The sequence below is a fragment of the Heterocephalus glaber genome, unplaced genomic scaffold (assembly GCF_053883595.1).
Source record: "Heterocephalus glaber isolate CG9 unplaced genomic scaffold, H.glaber_assembly_v1.0 deba00000594, whole genome shotgun sequence".
Taxonomy (NCBI): Eukaryota; Metazoa; Chordata; class Mammalia; order Rodentia; family Bathyergidae; genus Heterocephalus; species Heterocephalus glaber.
Window position 1 is genome coordinate 16,392,371 of NW_028258151.1, and position 21,675 is coordinate 16,414,045.

The 21,675-nt window shown below is 47.1% G+C and overlaps 2 protein-coding genes and 1 pseudogene across 10 annotated transcripts in view; 2 read left to right on the top strand and 1 right to left on the bottom strand.

The window, feature by feature from the left end:
* Nucleotides 1-14,775, bottom strand: part of Sptbn2 (spectrin beta, non-erythrocytic 2) — a 40,117-nt gene extending 25,342 nt beyond the window's left edge. For 2 of the 7 annotated variants that reach the window (XM_087204988.1, XM_004852275.4), the window contains exons 1-7: nucleotides 14,352-14,775; nucleotides 7,339-7,517; nucleotides 2,431-2,582; nucleotides 1,814-1,987; nucleotides 1,573-1,664; nucleotides 1,347-1,427; nucleotides 964-1,079 (exon numbers count right to left, since the gene is read on the bottom strand). In XM_087204988.1, the coding sequence (XP_087061114.1) occupies nucleotides 964-1,079; nucleotides 1,347-1,427; nucleotides 1,573-1,664; nucleotides 1,814-1,987; nucleotides 2,431-2,582; nucleotides 7,339-7,495 (772 nt within the window). In that variant the 5' untranslated portion in view covers nucleotides 7,496-7,517; nucleotides 14,352-14,775. Of the gene's footprint in view, nucleotides 1-963; nucleotides 1,080-1,346; nucleotides 1,428-1,572; nucleotides 1,665-1,813; nucleotides 1,988-2,430; nucleotides 2,583-4,599; nucleotides 5,075-7,338; nucleotides 7,518-13,689; nucleotides 13,855-14,262; nucleotides 14,283-14,351 lie in introns of those variants that run through there. The other 5 variants (XM_021264516.2, XM_004852276.3, XM_087204989.1 and 2 more) reach the window with 5 other exon arrangements.
* Nucleotides 348-416, top strand: LOC147829517 (U4 spliceosomal RNA; annotated as a pseudogene).
* A 198-nt stretch (nucleotides 14,776-14,973) lies between the features above and the next one.
* Rce1 (Ras converting CAAX endopeptidase 1) overlaps nucleotides 14,974-21,675 on the top strand; it is a 91,869-nt gene continuing 85,167 nt past the window's right edge. For 2 of the 3 annotated variants that reach the window (XM_087204996.1, XM_087204998.1), the window contains exon 1: nucleotides 14,974-18,062. The gene's annotated coding sequence lies outside the window, so the exon portion shown is untranslated. The remainder of the gene's footprint in view (nucleotides 18,063-21,675) is intronic. The other variant, XM_087204997.1, reaches the window with a different exon arrangement.

Here is a 21,675-nt window from a genome sequence, read left to right on the forward strand (position 1 = left end):
AGGGTATTTTGAGGTTTCAATTAAAGCATCCATCTGCCTTGCAAGTGCAAGGACCCGAGTTTGATCCCCTTACCAAAAAAAAAAAATCAATTTACTAAAGCATGAAGTGCCAGGCACAAAGTAAGAGCTAAGCTGCCGTTACTGACCTCATTGGTGATACTATCAGAAGCACAGGAGCCAGTCAGTGAAGGCAGCTGCTGACCATGGGCCAGTTCTTGGTGAGACCTCAAGATTTTTATTTCTTTTTGGTGGTACTGGTGGATTGATCCTATGCTAGGCAAACAATTTACCACTAAGCTATATTCCTATCCCTTTAAAAAATTTTATTTTGAAATAGGACCTCACCAAGCTTTGTGCAGTGGCAGTATCGCAGCCAATGAGGTTTATCCAAGGTTCGATTATTGCTAACTGAAATAGGACCTCACCATGTAGCCTAGGCTAGATTCCAACTTATGATCCTCCTGCCTCATCCTCCTGCCTCAGCCTCCCAAGACTCTGGAATTACAGACATGTGCCACCCTGCCTGGATATAGCTTAATTCAGAATTCTAGAATTTTAGTGTAAGGAAGGGGATCCTTCCTTAGTGTAAGAGATGAGGAAACTGAACCACAGAGAGGCTAAATGACTAGCTCTAAGTCAGAGAACTTCTCTATGCTGGGCTAGAATAGAACTCAGAGTCCCAAGCTCTTTCTACTATAGGCTCCTGTTCTTTCCATAGATTTTTAAAAATTCATACCATGAAACCTATTCTTCTGAGATACACATAGTCAGTGTTTTTCAGTATATTCACAAGGTTGCACAACCATCACCACTATCTTATTCCAGAATGTTTTCATCCGCTTCTCCCCAGAAACCTAGTACTTTTTGGCAGCTACTCCTAGTCATCCCTTTCCCCAGCCCCTGGCTACTCCCAGTTTGCTTCTGTCCCTGCTCTACAACCTATTTTACAGAGCTGTGTCCCACCTTCAGGATCCAGCAGCTTGGTTAGGCCCAGCTCCTTTTCAGCCAGATTGAACGCATTTTGCAGATTGTAATGTGCATTACACTTCTTCAAGGACTCAAAATCCAACAAGTCTGGCCTGGGGTAGAGGAGTAGGAGACAGAAGCACATGAGATCCTAAAGAGGAAAGGTAAATCCACTCCCATCTTTACCTCTAAGTCTCTGACTCAATTTTGTTTGGAAGAGAGCACTCCATACCCACCACATACCCACCTCTGCTTCCTGTCACAAGCTCCCTGTGTGGCACCCTTACATTCCAGTTCCTCTGTTCTTATCTCATCTCTTGGCCTGTGTGTTTGTGTCCCCTGGTCATTAGCCCATGTGCCCGCTATCCCAGACTTCTCACCGGTGTTTATGCACGATAGCATTGAAGGCCAATCCGTCTCTCCAACTAGTGGTGAAGTTGTGCACATTGACATTGGGATATCTGTAAACAGAGACCCAGAAAAATGGTAAGTGGTACAGAGCCTGGTCTGGGATGCAAGGACAGTCCCAGGTCATGATCCTGGAGCTCACCCTTCCTCTACTGCACAGCCTGGGAGTGGCCCACCCTCTGCCCAGGTCCTCCTCACCCTGCAGTCTTCATCTGGCACCAGAGCAGCAGGGCGTCCTTGGCTGACTTCTTTTCCTTGTTGTCTTCTGTCTCCACACTGATGTCTTGGATCTAAGAAGGAAGCAAGCACAGCCCTCACTCCCTGGTCGGGGACTCTTGGTGTTATCAGAGACACTTGGAAAAATATCAAGAAAGGGCTCTTTAGATTGCTGTCATAGGGGTAAATGGCCCATACCCAGAGTGACAGTGTACGAGGATACCTGGAATCGAAGGATGATGGTCCAGACCAGCCCAAGGGTCAGGCGGTGATTCCCGTCCACAATGTCATGGGAGCCCATGTTTTCCAAGTGAACTTTTTGCTCCTTTAGGAACTGCAGTGCCTTGTCCACATTCTCTAAGCAGTGGATCCGCATGCGGCCCTTTGTGGGTTTTGGCTGTTGAAGAGCAGGGGATATGGTGGCAAGAGACCATGAGTCTCCTTTTTTATCCCAGCCTTCCCAGCACCCTACTGTGTACACTTTCCCATGACCTCCCTCAGGAACACAGGGACAAACCCAGGGCCAGGCCAAAGGTCACAGAGCTGAAGCTGAGGTTACAGATGCAGCTTGGGCAGATTAAGATTCCCAAGGGAATTAATTGCACCCAGGGTAGGTGGGAAAGAAATGTTTTCAATGGGGCCACTGTTTCTGTCTCTGTGAAGCAAGGCTCCTATGTAATCCACACAGCAAAGCCTCTCAGAATGAGACCATCTTCTGGGCAGAGGGGACCACCAAGTTCTGCTCTGCCCTGTCATGATTTTCCCTAGGGTCCTTCCTGCAGCATCTCCCCTTTGGCCAGTTTCTGAGGCTCCCCTTGTGCCCCCATGACTGCAGCTTACCAGCATCTCTCCTGAGAGCACCTCCAAGAGCCGCAGCAAGTTTCGTCCATCCCGGAGGTCGCTGTACAGGTCTCCCACTCGGCACGTCACCCGGGCCAGATGGGAGTTCACCCACTTGGTGAAGGTTTTTTTCTGTACTGCTTCTCGCTCATCTGTGGTAGCAACATGGGGTCATTTCCATCCTTCAAGTACAGAATGCCTGCTTCTCAACACCAGTTGGGGTGTATGTGTGTGTGTGTTTCTCAGAGATCAGAAGTGAGGTATGGGGAGGAGGCGGGGAAGGAAGATGGCTGAGAGGGAAGTCAAGAACTTAAATAGTTGGAAAATGAAGAAACTGGAATGAGCTTATAAGCAAAGAAAAGAACAAAAAAAGAAAAGACAGAAAATAGGCTTTCAGAAGGAAGAATGAGAAAACTTTCCAGGGAGGGTCTGGGGTTGAACTCAATGTTACTCTATGTAACATATGAAACCCTGAGTAGGTTATTCCATCCATCACAGCCTCAATTTCCCCATCTGCAAAACAGACATATTATTTTCTACTTCAATAGGTCAAGGTAAGAAATTAAATGAGATCTTGGACATGAGACACCTAGTTGGTGCCTGGTATAACATGGCTCCCTATTGAGTTGCTGTGGTAAAGGCCTCTTCTCATCCTCTTTCAACTGTGGACAAAGGGTTGAGTGTGGCCTGAAATTATAGCAGTGGCTCTTCCAAACGGTCATCAAGAAAATAAATTTAACAGTGGAAAGGGTGCAGTCCTCTGAGTCAGCTCACTGTCCTTGGAAGGAAAGGTTGGGCCACCCTACCTCTGGGAAGGTCATTCAGTTAGCTCCAGGGAATCCAGTCCCAGGACACCAATATCCCCAAACTAAAAAGAGAACAAGATTTTGCAAATCGGGGGACCCAAGGAACAAGAGTGGGGACAGGCAGAGTCAGGTGTCAATCTCATAAAGAGAAAGGAAAAGTCCTACTGCCTGGTTCACAGGGGTAGCTCTGGAGGAGGGCATGCTGTTAGGTTCCATTGAAAAATAAAAATGAAAACTTCTGTAAATGGCAAAGCAAAGGAAAAGGCTCAAGCAGCTGGTAGTTGCTCTGGTGGCCAGGATTTCTGCAGCACCCTCAGAAAGCCCAATCTGGGGACCCAGCACAAGTAGCCCAGTGTGAATAGTCACTTCTGTTTCCATCTCAGTACCAGTATCTCAGAAACTGAAAAGACTCATCCCTTAATCTCACATTCCTGGGCATCTCAACCATAAAAAAGCAACACACCCATGTCTATTCCTGTCTTTCTCACCCCTGTGCCTGCACCACACCTGGGGTCCTGATGACTGGGTGAGATGTTCCAAGCACCTGTGGAACAAGGGTGGCCCTGGTCTCCTTTCAGCATCCACAGGCCCTGCCTGAGCTAGGGATGTCTGGGTCATCAGGGATTACCCAGATACCAGGCACACTGGAATGAGGCCATGCTGGCACACAGATAAAATAAAGGGGAAGATGTGGAAATAGGGGCAGCTGGAAAAATGGTTAAAGCCAAGCACCAACAGGTAACGTCATAAGACGCCCACAGTGCATACACATACACACACAGCATGGAACACAATGACTGCCAGAAATACATTTAAATATTTGTGCCAGGATGAACATGCCTGTTCAGACATCTATCTGACCTGTGTGCACAAACCTCTCCTTTGCACGTTGTCCCTATTTTCCATACACTTCCCCTCACACACCTGCAGACACCCAGTTAGAAGCCCAAGGAAACACAGACACACTCTAGGTCCCGGCTCCTGGCTCCTGACTCCGTCTTGTCTAACTAGGTGAGCATTGTTAAACCCCACAGTGAGCTGCTGGTGAGGCTGCTAGGTGCTGACGGTGGCCCACAAGATCCTGCCATTCTCATTACCTTTGTACTCACAGGGTTACCTCAAGGCCACACCTCCTCAAACTGTCCCATAATGTCCCTTCCTGTAAATCCAAACCTTTCCTGATTCTATCCATGTCCCTAGATTTTCTGGCTACTTGTAACAATTCTCTCTAAGTCCCATCACGTTGTCTCACAACACAAACATCTGAGTCATAGAAAGTGTTCAGCTCTGGCTTCTGGGCCCCAGCAGCTTCTGCCCAGAACCCTCTCTCGGAACTTCAGGATCCCCTCTGCTGGAGACTCACCTTGAAGCTGTTTGAAACGTCCTTCCAGCACACTGGCATACTGAGCAGGGTTGATGAAGGCAGCTGGTGAGAGCAGGAGGCCCCCAGGGTTCTGAGACCCTTCCACGGCCTCATAGTAAAATTCGCTGGCCCCATTCAGGCCGTTCCCATGCACCCTACCTACTCCATTCCCACTCATGGTTCCTGCTGCCTTCTACACAGCCCAAGGCCCAGAGTCCATGCTCCCCTGAGCCAGGCAGGGCAGCAAGTGTCTGTCCCTCCTCAGAACCTGTGCTAAGGGTTCCAAGATGCTGCAGTCTCTCCGGTGTGGAGATTCAAGGATGCTGGGTTTCAAGGAGTGGGGAAAATAGTTACAGGATGTCTGAGCACCTGAAACAAGTGAGCGAGAGCACACCTGGCCCTGGCCAGAGGAGACAGAGGCAGCTCCAGACAAACAGGTCCGACAGTGTCGGGGGAGGGGCAGGAGGCGCAGGAGGCTCAGGAGGTGGAGCTGGGCTGGGGCAGGGCCAGGCCCTGTGGGGGCGGAGAAGGGAACTGCCAGCCCGGGGAGACCTGCCCATCAGGTCCCAGGTTGCCTAAGACTACTGAAGACCTGCAAAAGGGGCCCCCAAAGCCAACTCCTGCTTCCTGAAGGTCTGCACACTCACAAGGAGGTCCCTCTCTGGGTGACTCCGGGCAGTCCCCCTCCAGGACGTAGGCTTTGATCTGGTCTCAGAGGGCAAAGAAAGAGAAACCTGAAAAGGAGATGATCCTGGAAGAAGCAAAGCTAAATGCTGTGCAAGGTGTTCGCTTTTGTCCTTACATCTGGGGAATAGGTATTCCTTCCTCTCTCCACAGCCAGCACCCTGCCCCCAGGTCCACTCCACTGCTGGGGACATCTACCAGATTCTTTTCCTACTTCTTCCTGGGCTTCAGCTTTTCTCTCATGCACTTCCTCCTCCCCTATCTTTATTCATTTAGTATTTATTTGCTAGGCAAAGCCCATACACAGATGCTTCTTCAGGGGAGCCCAGCTTAGTGGTGGAGATAAACACCTAACAAGAGCCCCAAGTGGCACATGTATGTGCACAGACACACAACAATTCTGGGTGGCACGGGTCTTGTACATGAGACACTGTAACAATATTGGGTAGCACGTGGCATGTACACAGGCATAGCAACAGTCCAGGGCAGCACATGTCACAGACATCATGACAATACCAGTTGGCATGTGTTCTGTGTACAGACACAGTGACAGGGCTGGATGGTATGTGTTAACCTGACATGGTGAGAAGGCTGGGTGCTGCATGCTGTGTGCAGATATCTTAACAGTTCTAAAGGATACAAAATCTAAAACTTGGAGGAGACCAGGGAAACTCTCAATATCCCACATCTTCTGTCTTCTTTTAGCTGTAGAAGCACTGATAGAAGTATGTCCTGAAGACCCAGCCAGGAGGACTGAGAAACCCAGGAAAAAATGACTTAGAATCTTCAGGCACTACTGCCACAATACGAGACATCGGACTGGTGCTGGGCTAGCTGGGAATTACCTGGGGAACTTTCAAAAACTAGTAATTTCTGGACTGTATATCTAAAGATTCTAATTCATTATGCTCAGGGAGGAGTTTAGGAACCTGTATTTGTTTTATTTTGTTTTTTTGAGGTAGGGTCTCACTATGTAGCCCAGGCTGGACTCAAACTCATGGAGATCCTCCTACCTCAGCCTCCCAAGTGCTTGAGAACCTGTATTTGTAAAAATTGTTCCTGGGTAAAGCATGTGGCCCTGGGGCTACTACCTCCCCTGTGGGACAGTAGTCTGGACCTTGTACGTGACTGGGCTGGGCTACTGGCAAGTCAGTAGTAATGATGAGGGTGGGATGAAAGAGGGAAACCAGACTGGGTGGGTGGCCTTGGGGTATGTGGGTGACTCAGCCCCACGCCAGCCAACCAGCCAGCCGCTGTTGGTGTCAGGTGGCAGCCACTCTCTTGTTGCCATGACAATGCCTCCCCCTAAATGCTTGGAGGCTGTAGGACAGGTTTGTTTGTGTTTAGAACAGAGCAGCCAAAGGGGAGAGCCCTGGCCGCAGGGGAAGGCAGAGGCTGAGATGGGTGGAGAGCAAACCCAGAGAATGGGTGGTGGCCACCAGCCTCTGGTGGAGAGAACCTGCTTCACAGAACAGGAACAGGTAGATGAAAATACTGGGAGGAACAGGCGACAGGTGGAAGGCACAGGTTGGGAGTGTGCAGAGAGGAGAATGGGTCGGGAGGGAGAACAGGTGTGGGAGATGACGTACAAGTCAAAGGAAGATGAGGAGGGGATGAAGGTGAGGGAGAGGTAGGTGGAGACAGAAGTAACATCGAGAGTATGAAAGGATGAACAGACATGATTCAGGGCCCAGGCCAGGAAGGGAGGCTGTTTGATTCCAGGGGTCAGCATGGCTGGCATCTCCAAGCTTGGGGGGAGGGAAACTGGGGAATGTTCTGGGTTGTATGTTCTGGGTTTTTTTGGCTTTTTGTTTTTTGTTTTGGTACTGGGGATTGAACTCAGATCCTTGCACTTGCAAAACCACTGAACTAAATCCCCGGTCCCATGAGGTTTGTTCTTAAGGCTGGATTGGGGGGTCAGGGGTTTTCAAGGAGCGTGGGGTCTTCCACTTTAGTGCAGTAGCCTAGAAAGAAAGTTATCTTCCCATAAAAGGAAAGGACTATGACAAACTTACCAACCCTACCTCCATCTCCCCAGCACCACCCTGGCCTCACCTGCCAGGGCCTTAATTCTGGACCTCTCAAAGAGGCGGGCCGAGCTGCTGTCATTGTCCCAGTCTGAGTCAGGCAGGTCCCAGCGGTTGTTGATGTCACTGTACTGGCCCTGGATCTCCAAGCTGTCGAAGTCTGTGGGTGACAGAGTGCTGCTCATGGTGGTGGATGGCTTCCTGCTCCTGCAAGGAGACGTGGCTGGTGAAGGGCATCTCAGGGCTCCCAAGCTTGCCACTCACCATGGCTTTCTATCTGTCTCCCCTAGCTCTGCTCTGCTCTCCTTGTGATCACAGTGTGACCTTATTTTTTGTTTATTTGTTTTTGTTGTGTGTGTGTGTGTGTGTTCATTCTTTGGGGTAGGTATAATGCAGATTGAACCCAGGGAACACTGATTTATATCCCCAGCCTCCCCTCTTTTTAATTTTTGAGCCAGGGTCTCCCTAAGTTGCCAAGGCTGCCTTGAATTTATGATCCTCCTGCTTCAGCTTTTCAAGTAGCTGGGATTACAGGCATGTGCCACCGTCAGGTTTTATTTTTGTTGTTGTTGTTTGTTTTGGGGGTTTTTTGGTCAGTGGAAATCAGCCCCAGTGGGAGAGAGGGAGCCATTGTGAAGAAACAGAGAGAAGAGAACGTGACAGGTGCACTCTGAGGAAGGCAGGAGAACAGCAGCAGTGTCTTAGAGCACAAGGTAGACAGGAAGGGCTTCAAGGGCCTCAGGCCAGAAAGGAACTGGGCTGAGCCAAGGACTCAAAGTGGTGACGGGCTTCAGTACACTTCAGAACAGTAGTGTGTCAACCAGGATGATGCAGGCAGCAGATGTGGGTCCCTTCGGGCAGGAATGAGTAGAAACTGGACTGATTTCATCCCCCAGTTCCACTTCTGTTCTGAGCCTTCTATATCCCATAGGCAACTGAACATAAAAAGACCCAGATTCTGCTCTGGAGCTCAAACATACCTACGATAGACTTATCAGGAAGACTGATGTGCTGATAAGCAAGTGTGGACAAAGTGCCCAGGAGTTCCAAGGAGGACATAGTATGGTTCTATCCCCTTCTTTTCTTTTCTATATGCTACAGAGAATACTTAACAAGTGCTAGTAAATGTCAGTTGTGGTATGTGTCCCTGCTGTTTATACATATTACTTCCTTACAACCCTCTTTTGGGACCAGGGTCCATGGTTGGCCCAATTTCATAGATGTGAAAGTGGTGCCACAAAAGTTAATTCACTGGTTCAAGGTCATGCAGCAGGAAGGAGCAGAACTAGCTCACCTCTTTCTTTCTTTCTTTCTTTCTTTCTTTCTTTCTTTCTTTCTTTCTTTCTTTCTTTCTCTTTTTTATACTGGTAATAAAAACCAGGGGCACTCTACCACTGAACTATACCCCCAGGCCTTTAAATTTTTTTTGTTTTGAGATGGGGTCATGCTAAATAGCTAAATTGCCCAGGCTGGCCTAGAACTTGTGATCTTTCTGCCTCGGGCTCCCAAGTAACTAGGATTACAGGTCCAGTAGCACCAAATTGTTATTGTTATTGTTGTGTGTTTTGGTATTGGAGATTGAACCCAAGGCCTGAGTTACAACATCCCCACTCTTTTCTATTTTTCATTTTGAGATAGGATTTCACTAAACCCCTAAATTACTCAGGCTGGACTCAAACTTGTGAGCCTGCTGCCTCAGCTTCCTTCCTGCTGGGATTACAGATTTGTTCCACCATACCCAGCTCAGCACTAGGGTTTTGAAGCAAAGTTCCTTCTGACTGTTAATCCCAGCCTCTGGGGACAGAGAGCACTTACATGTTCCCTGACCATCCTGGAGCCCTTTAGTGCTGCCCCAGAAGGATCAGCACCCATTGTAGCCAAGAGTGCAGGCCAGAAAGTATGGACCATATATGTGTGCCAGGACCATTTATGGCCTTCACTTATGCAAACACACTCTGTCCTCAAAAGCTAACAAATGGGCTTCAGATCAGTTGCTGGGGATGTTTTAAAAAACCATCCTGACCAAAGTTCTTGTGTAGCACAGCATTTAGTGACCATTCAAGGAAATGGGGGAGGGGCTGCAACTATAACAGAACCCCAAATTTTGTATTTATGACTTTCCTAGAACCTCTTGGATCTGAAGATGTTTTAATCCTACTTCCTTGAGCCAGGGCTATGAACTTGGCTGTTTCTGATTCTGGGAAGGAGGGAGGTAAAGAGAGCCTCTCAGTGATTTGGGGAAAGAAGAAGGGATGGATGGTGAGACTCAAGTGGGGAGAACAGTGTGCTCCCACGGATGCACAAAGGCAGAAGTTGGCTTCTATCATTAACTGGTTCCATGAAGCTGAACCTGACCCACTTGAAAGGCAGGGTTGTCCGCTCCTCCCCTTTCCCTGTATACAGATTTCCCTAGGAGTAGCATTAATGTGGTTATCAGGGAACTAATGTCTAAGGTTTCTAGATTTGGGCTTTTCATTCCCTGTAGTAGGACTGAGAGCTTAATCTCCACTAGGCCCAGGACTCCTTTCCTGTCACCCCTCCCCCTTCCTTGGAGTTGCTCTGTAAATATTTACATAAAAATAAATTCTAGGGCAGAGTTGAATCACCCTAAGCAAAGAGTACTGTGGACAAGGCATGACCTAAACTAGTCGCTCAATACTCACAGTGGTTGGACAGCAGAGTAGTCCATGTTACAGAAGCATTGCTCTTGACCCTTCGGATTAAGGCTTCCTAATCAACAGGTACTCTCATTCTTAGCTCTGGGTAGGGCATTTCCAGCATTCAAACAATCCCTGCACAGACCTTTCCACAAAAACACCCACACCCAGGGCCTCCTGACCCTCAGTATATAAGACTGCTTTCCTTTTACCAGGGGTCACAAGCCTGCTAAAGCCAGCCCCAAGAGCATTTTGTTTGGCCAATAGCTGTTTTAAAGTAGCTGTTTTAAAGTAACTGTTTTCAAGTAGCTGTTTTAAAGTAACCTTTAGCTGAAGCTATGTTTCCCACTTCTCTGCAGACCCCACCATTCCCTTTTGTCTCCTATGCAAATATGATTCACATATTAATGTTACCTGCCAGCTCTTGAAGGCCTCCGAGGTTTTCAAACCCTGTCTTAGGTCTTTATACTCCACAAAGAGAAGACACTTAAGAAGCCAACTGTGACACAGTCTCTAAACAACTACATCCCCCAGCCTCCTACAGGCTGCACAGAACATGCACTGGTTTGGCCTCTTTCCAAGGATCCAGCTTGGTCCTCCCAAGGGACTACATGGGTCCAGGCATGAAATCTAGATCTTCCAGGGAGATGTGGCTGGTAGAGCCTCTCAGCAGAATGCTAAATTTTGGGGAGAAAGTCTGGAGTTGGAACCTCCCCCTCCCCCAAATAAAAACTCTGCCATTTAAATGCTCCTTTTACTGAATTAGGTTTGGGACATACATGCTTTGCCACCTGAGTTCCCAGAGATATTATGATATAGAGAATGAACCAAAGATGGCACTTGAGTCCTTAGGTCACAGATCCCCATAGGGCCACTATAGGCTATATGAGGCTATATCTCTGTGCCTTGAGAGTTTTTGTTTCCAAGCATTTCAGCTCTGCACTTTAGACAATATGTTTTCTTCTGTGTCCCTAGCTGCTATCTCCAGATTTCTATAGTTTTGAGTTTCTTCTATCCAACCTGGTTAGTTTTCACTGAGTAGATCATTTCTTGCCTATGACCTGAGTTTCCATGCTCAGACTTCCTTAGGCTGTTAACAAGCACCCCAGCCTCATAATCTCTGTCTCTCTCTACATTGGAGAATCCTCAGCTTTATTCTCTGGAGATTCCTGAACTCTGGCAACAGTGGGGTGCAAGTGCAGCAGCTAATCCAGATTAGTTGCACCAGTTTCTTATTAGCCACTGACCTCGAGGCTGGACCCAAGTAGCTTACTTTGTTAGTGCTAGAATAATGTCACCTCCTGTCAGCTGTAGGCTTGGGATCCTGTTGGAACCTACACCCAAGAACAGCTGGTGAAGACTCTGCTCAGCCCCCAGTCAGTCCTCAAGGGCTGCCGCCCCTCCCCCTTTGTCCCAATTTAGCTGGCATGTTAAGCAAGAAATCCTATCCCCAGGCTAGAGGTTGTCTTGTACCTTAATTCCTCCTCTCACCACATCTTGCTTCTGATTCTTTACCTTCCTTACAGAGAGTTGATCATTTCTCTGTGCTCTGTACAGTGCTTCACAAGCAGCAAACACTCTGCTTATCGAATTGTTAGTTGCTCACCTGTCTCTCTGCTCTGTCACTTTTAACTCATTGAGGACAAGGGCTGGGGTTTACTTCTTTTTTGTGTTTGGCAGTCACAGCACAATAGATATTCAATACAGAGACATCAAATGAAATGACCATCATTTTTTGGCCACTGAACTAATGTCTTTGTTAAGAATGGAGGAAAGAATAAAAGTTGAAGGAAAGAATGAAGATGTGATTGCAAAAGACCTAGTCCTCAGTTGGAGTATCTTTAGGTTAATCCCTATATCTCAGGAATTCTCAAACTTGCATGACTCATGATTACCTGGAGTAGAAGGCTGTTGAAACACAGATTATTGGCCCTGACCCCAGAGTTTCTGGTTCAGCAGTTCTGGCACAGGGTCTAGGAATTTGCATTTCTAACCCATTTAGGGTAATTGTGCTGGTATGGGTAGCACACTTTGAGGGCCACTGGTGTTCAAAGATGACAAATACCTATGATTGGCTGTAAGAGCTAGGAGGACTAAGAAGACAAGAGTTTCAGGGGTGAGTGTGACCCTGGGGTAGCCCATAGGTATCAGGCCCTATCCCTTGCTGAACTCAAATATAACCTCCCCTACAGTGTCTAGGTGATAAGAGAGAAAAATGAAGATGGAGTAGGGTCTAGAGATAATGAAACAGAGCTGATGTGCTGACATAGTGAATCACAGATGTGTGGAAGGAGGACGGGGTGGAACAGGCACGGGAAGGCAGAGTTGAATAAATGACAGCAAGATGAATAAAAGATTAGAAGAAATGGGAACTTTGGCAAAGTAAAAATTTTATTTGACTCAAAGAGTATAAACGGGTGGACTGGCAGAGTGAGAAAAAAGAAGTCACAAATAAACCCAGGGGTCCTGGAAGAAGGCAAGAGAAAGATGATCCTAGAGGAGAAAGATGGGAAAAACCAAATCCCAACCCATTTCCCAGGCTGTGTGCCTGATAAGCCTCAGAAACTCTGCTTGGAGGAATTTAGGAACAGGGATGCATTTTTAATTCTCTCCTTTAGAATCCTGCACTTAGGACAGAATTATTCAGGCTCATTTTCACTCCCTCCACCCGCCCCCCTTACCCAATTCTGAGCTTGCATCAGTATTTCTAAGGAGCAAATCTAAGCTCCATCTTAGCTCTTCTTTCTCAAATTCTTTGCTCTTCTGAATATGCCAAGAGGTTGCCCCAAACCTCAAGCTAAGATATGTATTTGGAACTCACTCTGGCCACTTCACCATCAAAGAAAACTGGTTTGTGGATACCCTGACCATGCCTGCAGATTGCTGAGAAACAACCCACAAAGACAGCAAGTAGCAGGTTAGGACCGGGGCAAGCCTGCATCTCGGACAAGTATGCAATGTCATGGAGTTAATGGAGTAAAGTCAGTCTGAACCAGAGTGGCTGGAGGTTATAGGCTGTGGGGCTGGAGGTGTAACTCCCAGCCAGGAGGCCTTGCTGGGTAGGTGTATCCGCAGTAGGTAAACGTCCTGGCCCCTGAAACACCTTACATGATATGCTGCTTTGCAGCCCGGGAAGGGGCTTCATTCCCCCCTCTGTCAGAGCTATGGTCACCACCGCCAACTGTGTCCCTCTCTCCTACACACTGCGAGGGAGTCTACAGGGAAGCATGGAGCTCGCCACCAAAGAGGCGAGGAGAAGCCCACGCGGCTCCAGAACAAGCCCCCAGCGAGCTGTGGAGAAAGGACGAGCCAGGCGCTCGCAGACTCCCAGCAGAGCCGGCCAAGTGCGGCCCCAGCATCCAACAGCGCGCTAGAGGAGCCTCAGCGATGCCGACAGCCGGCGCTGTCATGCACTCTCCGAGTCCATCCGACCCCGATCCATCAACGGGTCTGTCAGCCCCAACTCTTCTAGACTCTTCTCTCGGCTCCAGAAAGGCCCGCGTGCCCCAAGCCTCGACCTCCACCGCCCTCACACTGGTACCTGGGTGGCTGCCACACAGTGTATCCTGTCCCCAGCAACCGGCGGAAGGGAGGGCCAGGAGCCGCATCCTACCACCCTGGATCCCCGGGACCCCGACCCCGACCCCGCAGCCCGCACTCGGTTGCACAAAGCGCGCCGCCCCGCTGGCCGGGACAAAGCGGGCCAGGGCGCCCTCACCTACCTGGGTGGCAGGCGGGAGCACCGCAGGCGGGGGCGCACCGGTCGTTACCGCTCCCGCAGCCCAGCCGCTGGCAGTGGTGGCGGGCGGCGTCGCCGGGTGGCGGCCGGCCGTGGGTCGCACGGTGGGCGGCGGGCGGGCGCTGTCACGGGGTGCGAGCCGCGTGGGGGGGCGCGCGGGGCCGGCGGTAGCGGGGCGCGTGGCGGAGGCGCGCGGGCGCGAGCGGCGGGACTGCGGCGCCACGGAAGGAGGACAATAGCCTACCCCTGCCGCAGGCCGCCGGCTCCCGCGGGAGGCCCGGGACCATCTGGAGTCCGCGGCCCCGCGGGGCTCGGGGCGGGGCCCGAGTCACCCCCTCCCCGTCCGGCGCCATGGCAACCGCGGCCCCTCTCGGTCCTCCCCGCGGTTCTCCGGGCCGGGTCGCTGACCTTCCCCGGAGTAAACGCGGCGGCGGCTCCGCAGCCGGCTCCCGACCCCCACCGCAGTCTGTGTGGGTGTCCTCCCTAACCTGCGCTTTCCGGTCCTTGCTGCCCCCCGCGTCACCCCTCGGCCACTTGGCTACCCTCTACAGCTTACCGGCCTAGGTCTCTGCATCCTATATCGCTTTGGTTCCAAATCCATATTCCCTAGTTGTTCAATCCTCCTTTTCAATGAATGACACTCACCGCCGGGGTGGTTTCCCGAGATTCGGCCTCTGTTTTCCTTGTCAGATTTTCTTCTTCGGGCACCTCCAGTCCATCTCTCTTAAGCATTTCTCTCTGCCTTGACTCCCCTCTCTCTTCCTCCTTCAGTCAGGTAGCCTGGCCGGCTGTCCAAAAGCATCTCCATGGTGCTCCTGGAGATTCGCCTTCTCACAAATCAGATTCTCTTAACAGTCATCACGGCAGCTCCTGAGCTCCTCTCATTTATCAACCAGGAGAATTCTGGCCTAGTCACTGTCTTAAGGGGGATGGGGGTGGGGGTGGACATTTCTAGGCCCGGCAGAGGCTGAGTTTCTTCCTGATTTATTAGGGTCTGAGTGGTCTAAGATCTAAGGTCATTAACCAAGGTGAACTGCTATCTGCTTAGGAGAGGAAAGAATATAAATGCCCAAATGATAAATGCACAGGGTGGGTGCTAGTGGTGGGTGCTAAGAAGTGCATGTCATGTGACACTCCCACCCCCACGACATCTCTGAAGTAGGTACTGTTCTTCCAGGCTAGAAAACTAAACTAAGCTCAGAGATGAACTGGTAATTAACAGGGTGGGTTTTGTACAGAGCCAGTAGGTTGTATCCCACCCCTGAAGAGGTGGGCCCATTTCTACCTGGGAAATGCCTGAAATAACTAAGTAAGGGAAACTCAAAGCGTGGCCTTTAGTGAATTACTGGGTTCAGGGTTTTGTGTTTTTGTGTTTGTTTTGTCTTGAAAAGGGGGAATTCCTCTATGTTCCCAGGCTGGCCTCAAACTGCCCCATTCTCTTGAGTAGATGAGATTACAGGTGCTCACAACTACACCAACTGGGTTTAAGGATTTATAGTGGCTTTATGAATGATGGATTTTAGGACTTTGCTCCTTTCTGAAAAGGTATGCATACTGTTACAAGTAAAAGCAATTGGACTACCTTCCAGATATGATTTTGGCAAAGTGAAAGTTGTATTAAATGTACTTGAAATATTTTCAAGGTTCAACTAAATCCTGCTACCACCCTTAACCAGGTGCATCATTTTATCTAGTTAGCCTTAGTCTTCCTAGTTTATAAAATGGGTTGGAAGAGGAATTGTATTAAAAAACTACCCTAGGGCCAGGGATTTAGCTCAGTGGTTCCGCTGCTTGCCTCAAAAGTGCAATGACACGAGTTCGATCCCCAGTACCAAAAGCAAAATAAAACAAAACTACTGTAAAGTTCTTCCCTAGCTCTGATATTTGTGATTCTATCACTAAACTAGAACTCAGTTTTCTGGGGTACACCTCACCATTAGATGTAATTCAGGCTATTTATGATTTTTTTTTTTAACAATCACTCATTCCTTCAGGCAGAGAACTAAAAGAACCAATGGCATATGCTACAACTGCCCTCAGAGGTAAGAGTGAATATGTGTTGAAATTTTTGGGAAGAAGGAAGCCACGGTGTGAATAATGATCATCAAGGTGACTTGATTAGGGACATAAAGTTGATAGGGTGACAATCAGTTGACCTGCCAAAGGAAATGGAACTTCCAAACTACTGCTGCTATCAAGGTTTTGGGAACAGAGAGTCTTACCAACAGCCTATTAAACTGTGACCCAGTTAGAAGTCAAGGATAATAGCTCTTATTATTAGAATAATAATAGCTTTGTAGGGTCATTTCCCACTTCCAGTTTTTCATAATCCTTCAAAAAGCCTTGTAAGGTTAGCATTCTAATTTTCATCCTCATTTTATTGATGAACAACCTGGATATCCAATATGAGAGCCAAGATATCCAAGTGAATGTCCAAGTTCATGGGATGAGTTCATTATAGAAACTCCAGGTCTTCTGATTCCTAATATGCTCAGAAAGGGAATACACCAGAATGATTAAAAGCATCGATTTTGGAATCAGACTTTGTGGATTTAAAAACCTGGTTTTGCCACCTATTAGTTGTGTGACCTTGGACAATACCCTTCTTAGGATTCCATTTCTTCACCTGTAAAATGTGGGTATCAAATAAGTTATTGCAAGTAAAATATTAGAACAGCTTCTGGCCCATAGTAAGCACTTAATGAGTGTCAGCCATTAAAAAAATATTACTTTCTCATACTGTTTCCCAATTTGGAAAGAATGCATGCTCAATAAAGGGAACACTGAGATCACTTATCTCTGCTCTGAGACTGGGTTGCTTTGGAAACTTGTTATTTTGCTCTGTAGTGATTCAGTATCATCAATGACGAAGAAAGCATATGCTTCCTTTTTATGTGAGTTGCAAAAGTGAATGGGATGTTGTCCACCAAGTATGCTGAGCTGCTCAGAGAATCCAGATTTACTGTTTAGAGTACCGAGATTCATAGAAAGGTCTTGACTCCTGCCACTAAATCTATGGATGTAGCTGAAGTCTCAGCTCTTGCTTCTGTATCTTGGAAGGGGTGTCCCTCTTTCTATCTGAGACGGATTCTTCTGGGTCCTGTTCTAAGTCTCATCCCCTCCCATACACTCATAACCCTCACTCCTGGTGAGCTTCCTCTGCTGGCTCTTTCCCATCACCATTTAAATATGCACAAGTATGTGGTAGCTTCAAAAATAAGAAACCCTGATGCCTTGCAGTCTTCTTGAGTCATTTGCAGTCACGCCCTCTACTTATCTGTTCAGTTATTCAGACTATATGGGTTATTAGGTGTCAAGCATTGAACTAGTATCTGGGGATATAAGGATGAGTACAATGGACACTGCCTCTCTCCTCTTTGATTTTTTGTTTTGGTACCAGGGATTGAACTCGGGACCTTGTGCTTGCGAGGCAAGCGACAAAACCACTGAGGTAAATCCCCAGCCCACCTCTCTCCTCTTGAAGGATGCTCTGGCAGAGGTCACAGACATTAATAAAATAACCTTCTTAGCTATATAATCACAAAGTACAGTATGTGTGTTCTGAATGAAAAGTTCAAGGTGCTATGAGATAATTTAATAATCATAACTGGTTAGGGAGTGAGGGGCTAATAGACTTCCCTCAGATCAATTGAAATGAGATCTGAAATATAAGAAGCATTAGCCAGAGAATGAGGATAAATAATAGCAGTTACTAACAACATTAATTGGGGACTATATTTCTAGTCCTTTACATTTATCATTTTATTTAATTCTTACAACAACCTAGGAAGTATTAAGCCTGTTTCACAGATTAGGAAATAGAGACAGAGACTACATACCACCCAATGTCATTAAACCTGGGAGGGGTAGATTAGATGTTTTTGTGTGTATGTGCACTAAGTATTGAACCCAGGTACTCATGCATACTTGGCAAGTGCTGTATCACTGAGGCACATACCCAGCCCATAAAGTTAGAATTTTAACCCAATATGACACTTGAGCTCACATTCTTAGCCCTAGACAGAGTGTTTGGGTACCTGGCCTGATGCTGAAGGAAGCATGGCACATGTAGGAAATGGAGAAAGGGCCCATGTAGAGGGAAAACAAAAGGCAAGAAAGAATATGCAGGGAATTGCAGCTGGGATGGCAGGCAAGGGCTAGATTGTGCAGCCCTTTCTATACCATTTAAACAAGTTTTATTTTCACCCGAGGAGACCATTGAAAGGTTGAAACAAAGGAATGAAATGGTCAGTTTTCTGTTTTGAAAAGATGACTACAGCTGCCTGTGAGGACTTGATGGAAGAGCTATACAGATGAAAGCAAGAAACCAATTAGAAGGCTACCACTGCAGTTGAGGTGAGAGAGAAGATGATAGCTGGAACTTAGGTAGTGGCAATGGAGATAGAAGTGCATAGGAAGGAAAAATTAACAAGATGTGGCATAGGTTAGATATAGGAGTGGTGGTGAGAGTTTGTCAAGGGTGGATTGTGCAACTGGAAGAATGGAGGTGCCATTCATTTAGAGGAAGAATGCTGGAGGATTGGGTGAGGAGACCGTTGGTTTTGGAGCCTGAGTTTGAGGTATCTTTGAACCAATCAAGTGGAGATATTGAGTGGTTAAGTGCATATAGGTATGGAGTTCAAAGTGGGAGGGTCTTGACACCAGTGGAGAGACAAGTGATAATTGAAGGGGATATATGAGCACTGATGCAATTAATTTCATCCAACACAATATATATTATATTCCTCTAAAGCTGCTTTCAACAAGCTTGTCAATAATCCTATTGATAAATCCAGTTGTTATTTCTGATTGCTATCTTACTGTTGTTCTTGGCAGCAATCGGCTCCGATTATGCCCTGCTTCTGGAAATTCTCTTCTTTTGGTTTAGGGTTACCACACTCTCTTGGTTTTCCTTCAACTCCTGTGGTTCATACTCTGTTTCTTTTGTGGGTTCCTTTTCTGGTTGTCACTTAATTTTGTTGTTTTTGATGTTGGTGGTGGTTAGTGTTCTGTTTAGGCCTCTTCTTATTCTATGCCACTTGGCCATTTTATCCACTGGGCAGCTTGAATGCCCCCTGCTCCCAGTATTGGGGATCAAACTCAGGACCTTACGCTTCACAGGGAAACGTGGTGCCACTGAGCTACATCCCTGGCCCTTGAATGGCCTCCTTTTTTTTTTTGTACTGGGGATTGAACTCATGACCTTTCGGTTGTGAGGCAGGCATGGTGCCACTGAGCTAAATCCCTGGCCCCCTTGAATGGCCTCTTTACATCAGTCTGACAGATTATTCTTCTGCTGAAAACCCTTCAGTGGCTGGCTGCCCATTGACCTTAGGATAAGTCCAAAGTTCTTAACAAAGTTTACACATCTTACACCCTGCATACCTCTCTTGTCTCATCTCACTGCTCCTCCTTTGGTACTCTGTGTCATAGCCAGAAGGACCTTTTTTGAGTTCTCTCAGTTGTGGATTTCTGGACATGCTATTCCTTCTGGCTAGAATTACTCTTCCTCATCCATTCACCCAGTGGTTCCTCATCCTTTAGGTCTCAATTTAAATGTCCTTTCCTTTGGAAAGTCTTCCCTGGGCTCCAAGTCTGGGGCTAGGCTTTCTGACAGCACTCCATACCAGATCATCACTGCCCACTGGTTGTAGTCCCTTTTGGACTGAACTCCATGAGGGCAAACATATTTATTTCAGAGTTGTAGCTCCAGCAGAGCAGCAAAACACGATATCAACTAATGAATGATAGAAAAGACACTGAGAGGGAAAATGATTTTTTGTTGTAAATAGATGAAATCAAATGTTTTCATGTCCAACTATGTGTTTCCCATTTCTTTTACCCCTAATCTATTTCCCATCACTTAAACAGCAACAAGTATTTTGTAGATGGACTTCCCTCTGCAATAGGGATGCTATACAGAAATCAGAATTAAATTCTTGGCTTTTGAACTGTTAAAGAGACCATTAAAATCTGTATCAGAAGGCTGGGGTGTAGCTTAGCTCAGAGGGAGAGCAGGTGCTTAGCAAGCAAGAGTTCAACTACAGTACATACAGTACATACAAATCTATAGCAGGGACAATGTTCTTGCAAGGTCCTGATTTAAAATTGCAAGATTCAGGTTCCTGAAAGCGATTTTTCTCCCCAGAACCTTCCCTTTAAATATCAAGAGAAAGAACCTGCTAAACCTAGAGCTCAGAGTTTATCCCATCATCTGATGAATTGGGAAGAATATGTGAGTTTCCCTTCTGCATAGAAAATACAATCCTTTCTGATCTTGGAGCTGAACTGAAAGGATGGGGAGAGGCGAATAAGAGTGATTAGATGCACCTGTGGGGCTCTCTGTCCCACCACCAAGTAGTAGTAAACAGAAGAGGCTTCTGTCTATTCCTGGAACTCTGAGAAGACACCATCTTCAGAGTATCCCATGCTACCAAAGGGCAGCTGTCAGAGAATAGAAATGGCATGGTCACTGTGTGGTAAAGCAGGTCTGAACCAGTCTCCACCCACCCCACCTGGCTTTCTTATCCCTTAAGTCCCAGTCTCTTTGGCGCTTTAACATTTGGAGGAAATACGAAAAGTTCCTAGGTGCCCACACCCTGAGAAGAGTGTAAGAGAGCTGAGGACTGAAAGCCAGGATGCCTGTGAAAATTGGTGTGGAGTAGGGGGTGAGAACTTCTTAGTAGAGACTGAAGGTGGATGGCCTAGGCCAAGGCTCACATGAAGGCTCAACAGTACTAAAAGGAGCAGAGGCAAAAGCTTGAAACCAGGTCTGTGATTTGTCTACACCAATAGCCTAGGGACTCTGGGCTCAGTGCTGCAACTGTAATGACCATAGGGCCCAATGGCCAAGATCAAGTAAAGAAAGCTACACTTTGTCCACTCAAGCAAGAGAGACTTGGCTTTGGTGCCCCTTCCCTGATATTATCGTGATACATAAACCCCCAACTAGAACACCACAAGGAAAAAGGGATTAGGAAGAGAATCCTAAGAGACTGAGTTTTAAATGTGCAGTGAATGAGCTGTCTTGAATTGGTGAGGCTTATTTTTTTTTTGCCACCAGTAGAAATGGGGGATGAGAAAAAAAGAAAATTATATTTTTCCTCACTTGTGTCTATGATTTAAAATTGCAAACAAGCTTGCTGTAAAGGTTGGAAAGGTGGGCTTACAAGGGGAGCTAAGGATCCTAGCCTGATTTTCTATGGCTAGTGTAGACCAGGATTCTGGCTTGGTCCTGGCCGCCTTGGGACATGATTTGCAAAGGATGAATATGTATTTAAAAGCAAAATTCTGCAGATGAGACTGCAGATAGAGTCTTATATCAAATGGGGGATTTTTTTGGCTTAAATTCTTTTATTGGCACATTTTAGGTATACAATACATTTACATTTACCATTGGGTGCTTGTACCTGTACATGATGTATCTTGGTTCTTATTTTTTCCCCATTACCTGTGCGCCCTTCACCCCCTCCACCCTTCCCTATTTACATAGCCTTTGTTTCCATTTTTTCCTTTTCTCATAATTTTTCCTCTCTCTTCTTTCCTTTCCCCTTCCCCTCCTACTTCCCCTACCCCTTTGGACCTTTTCTTCCTATTTCAAATTATCAATTATTTGTTTTAATAATTTTAATCCTTATTTACACTTTCAGTTTCTCACACTAGAGAAACTATTCGATATTTACACGTGTGTCCTATTTATTTCACTTAAGAGTATGGCCTCAATATGCATCCATTTAGCTATAAATGTCTCTAGTTTGTCATTCTTTATGGCTGAGTAGTACTCCATTTTATAAAAAAACTCATATCGTCTTCATCTAGTTTCCAGTTGATGGGCACTTGGGCTGTTTCCAAGCTTTAGCTATTAATGAACTGTGCCGCTATAAACATGGGTGCACATATATCACTGTGGTATGATTCTTTTGGGAAGATACTCAGCAGGGGAACAGTTGGGTCAAATGGGACCTCTAGT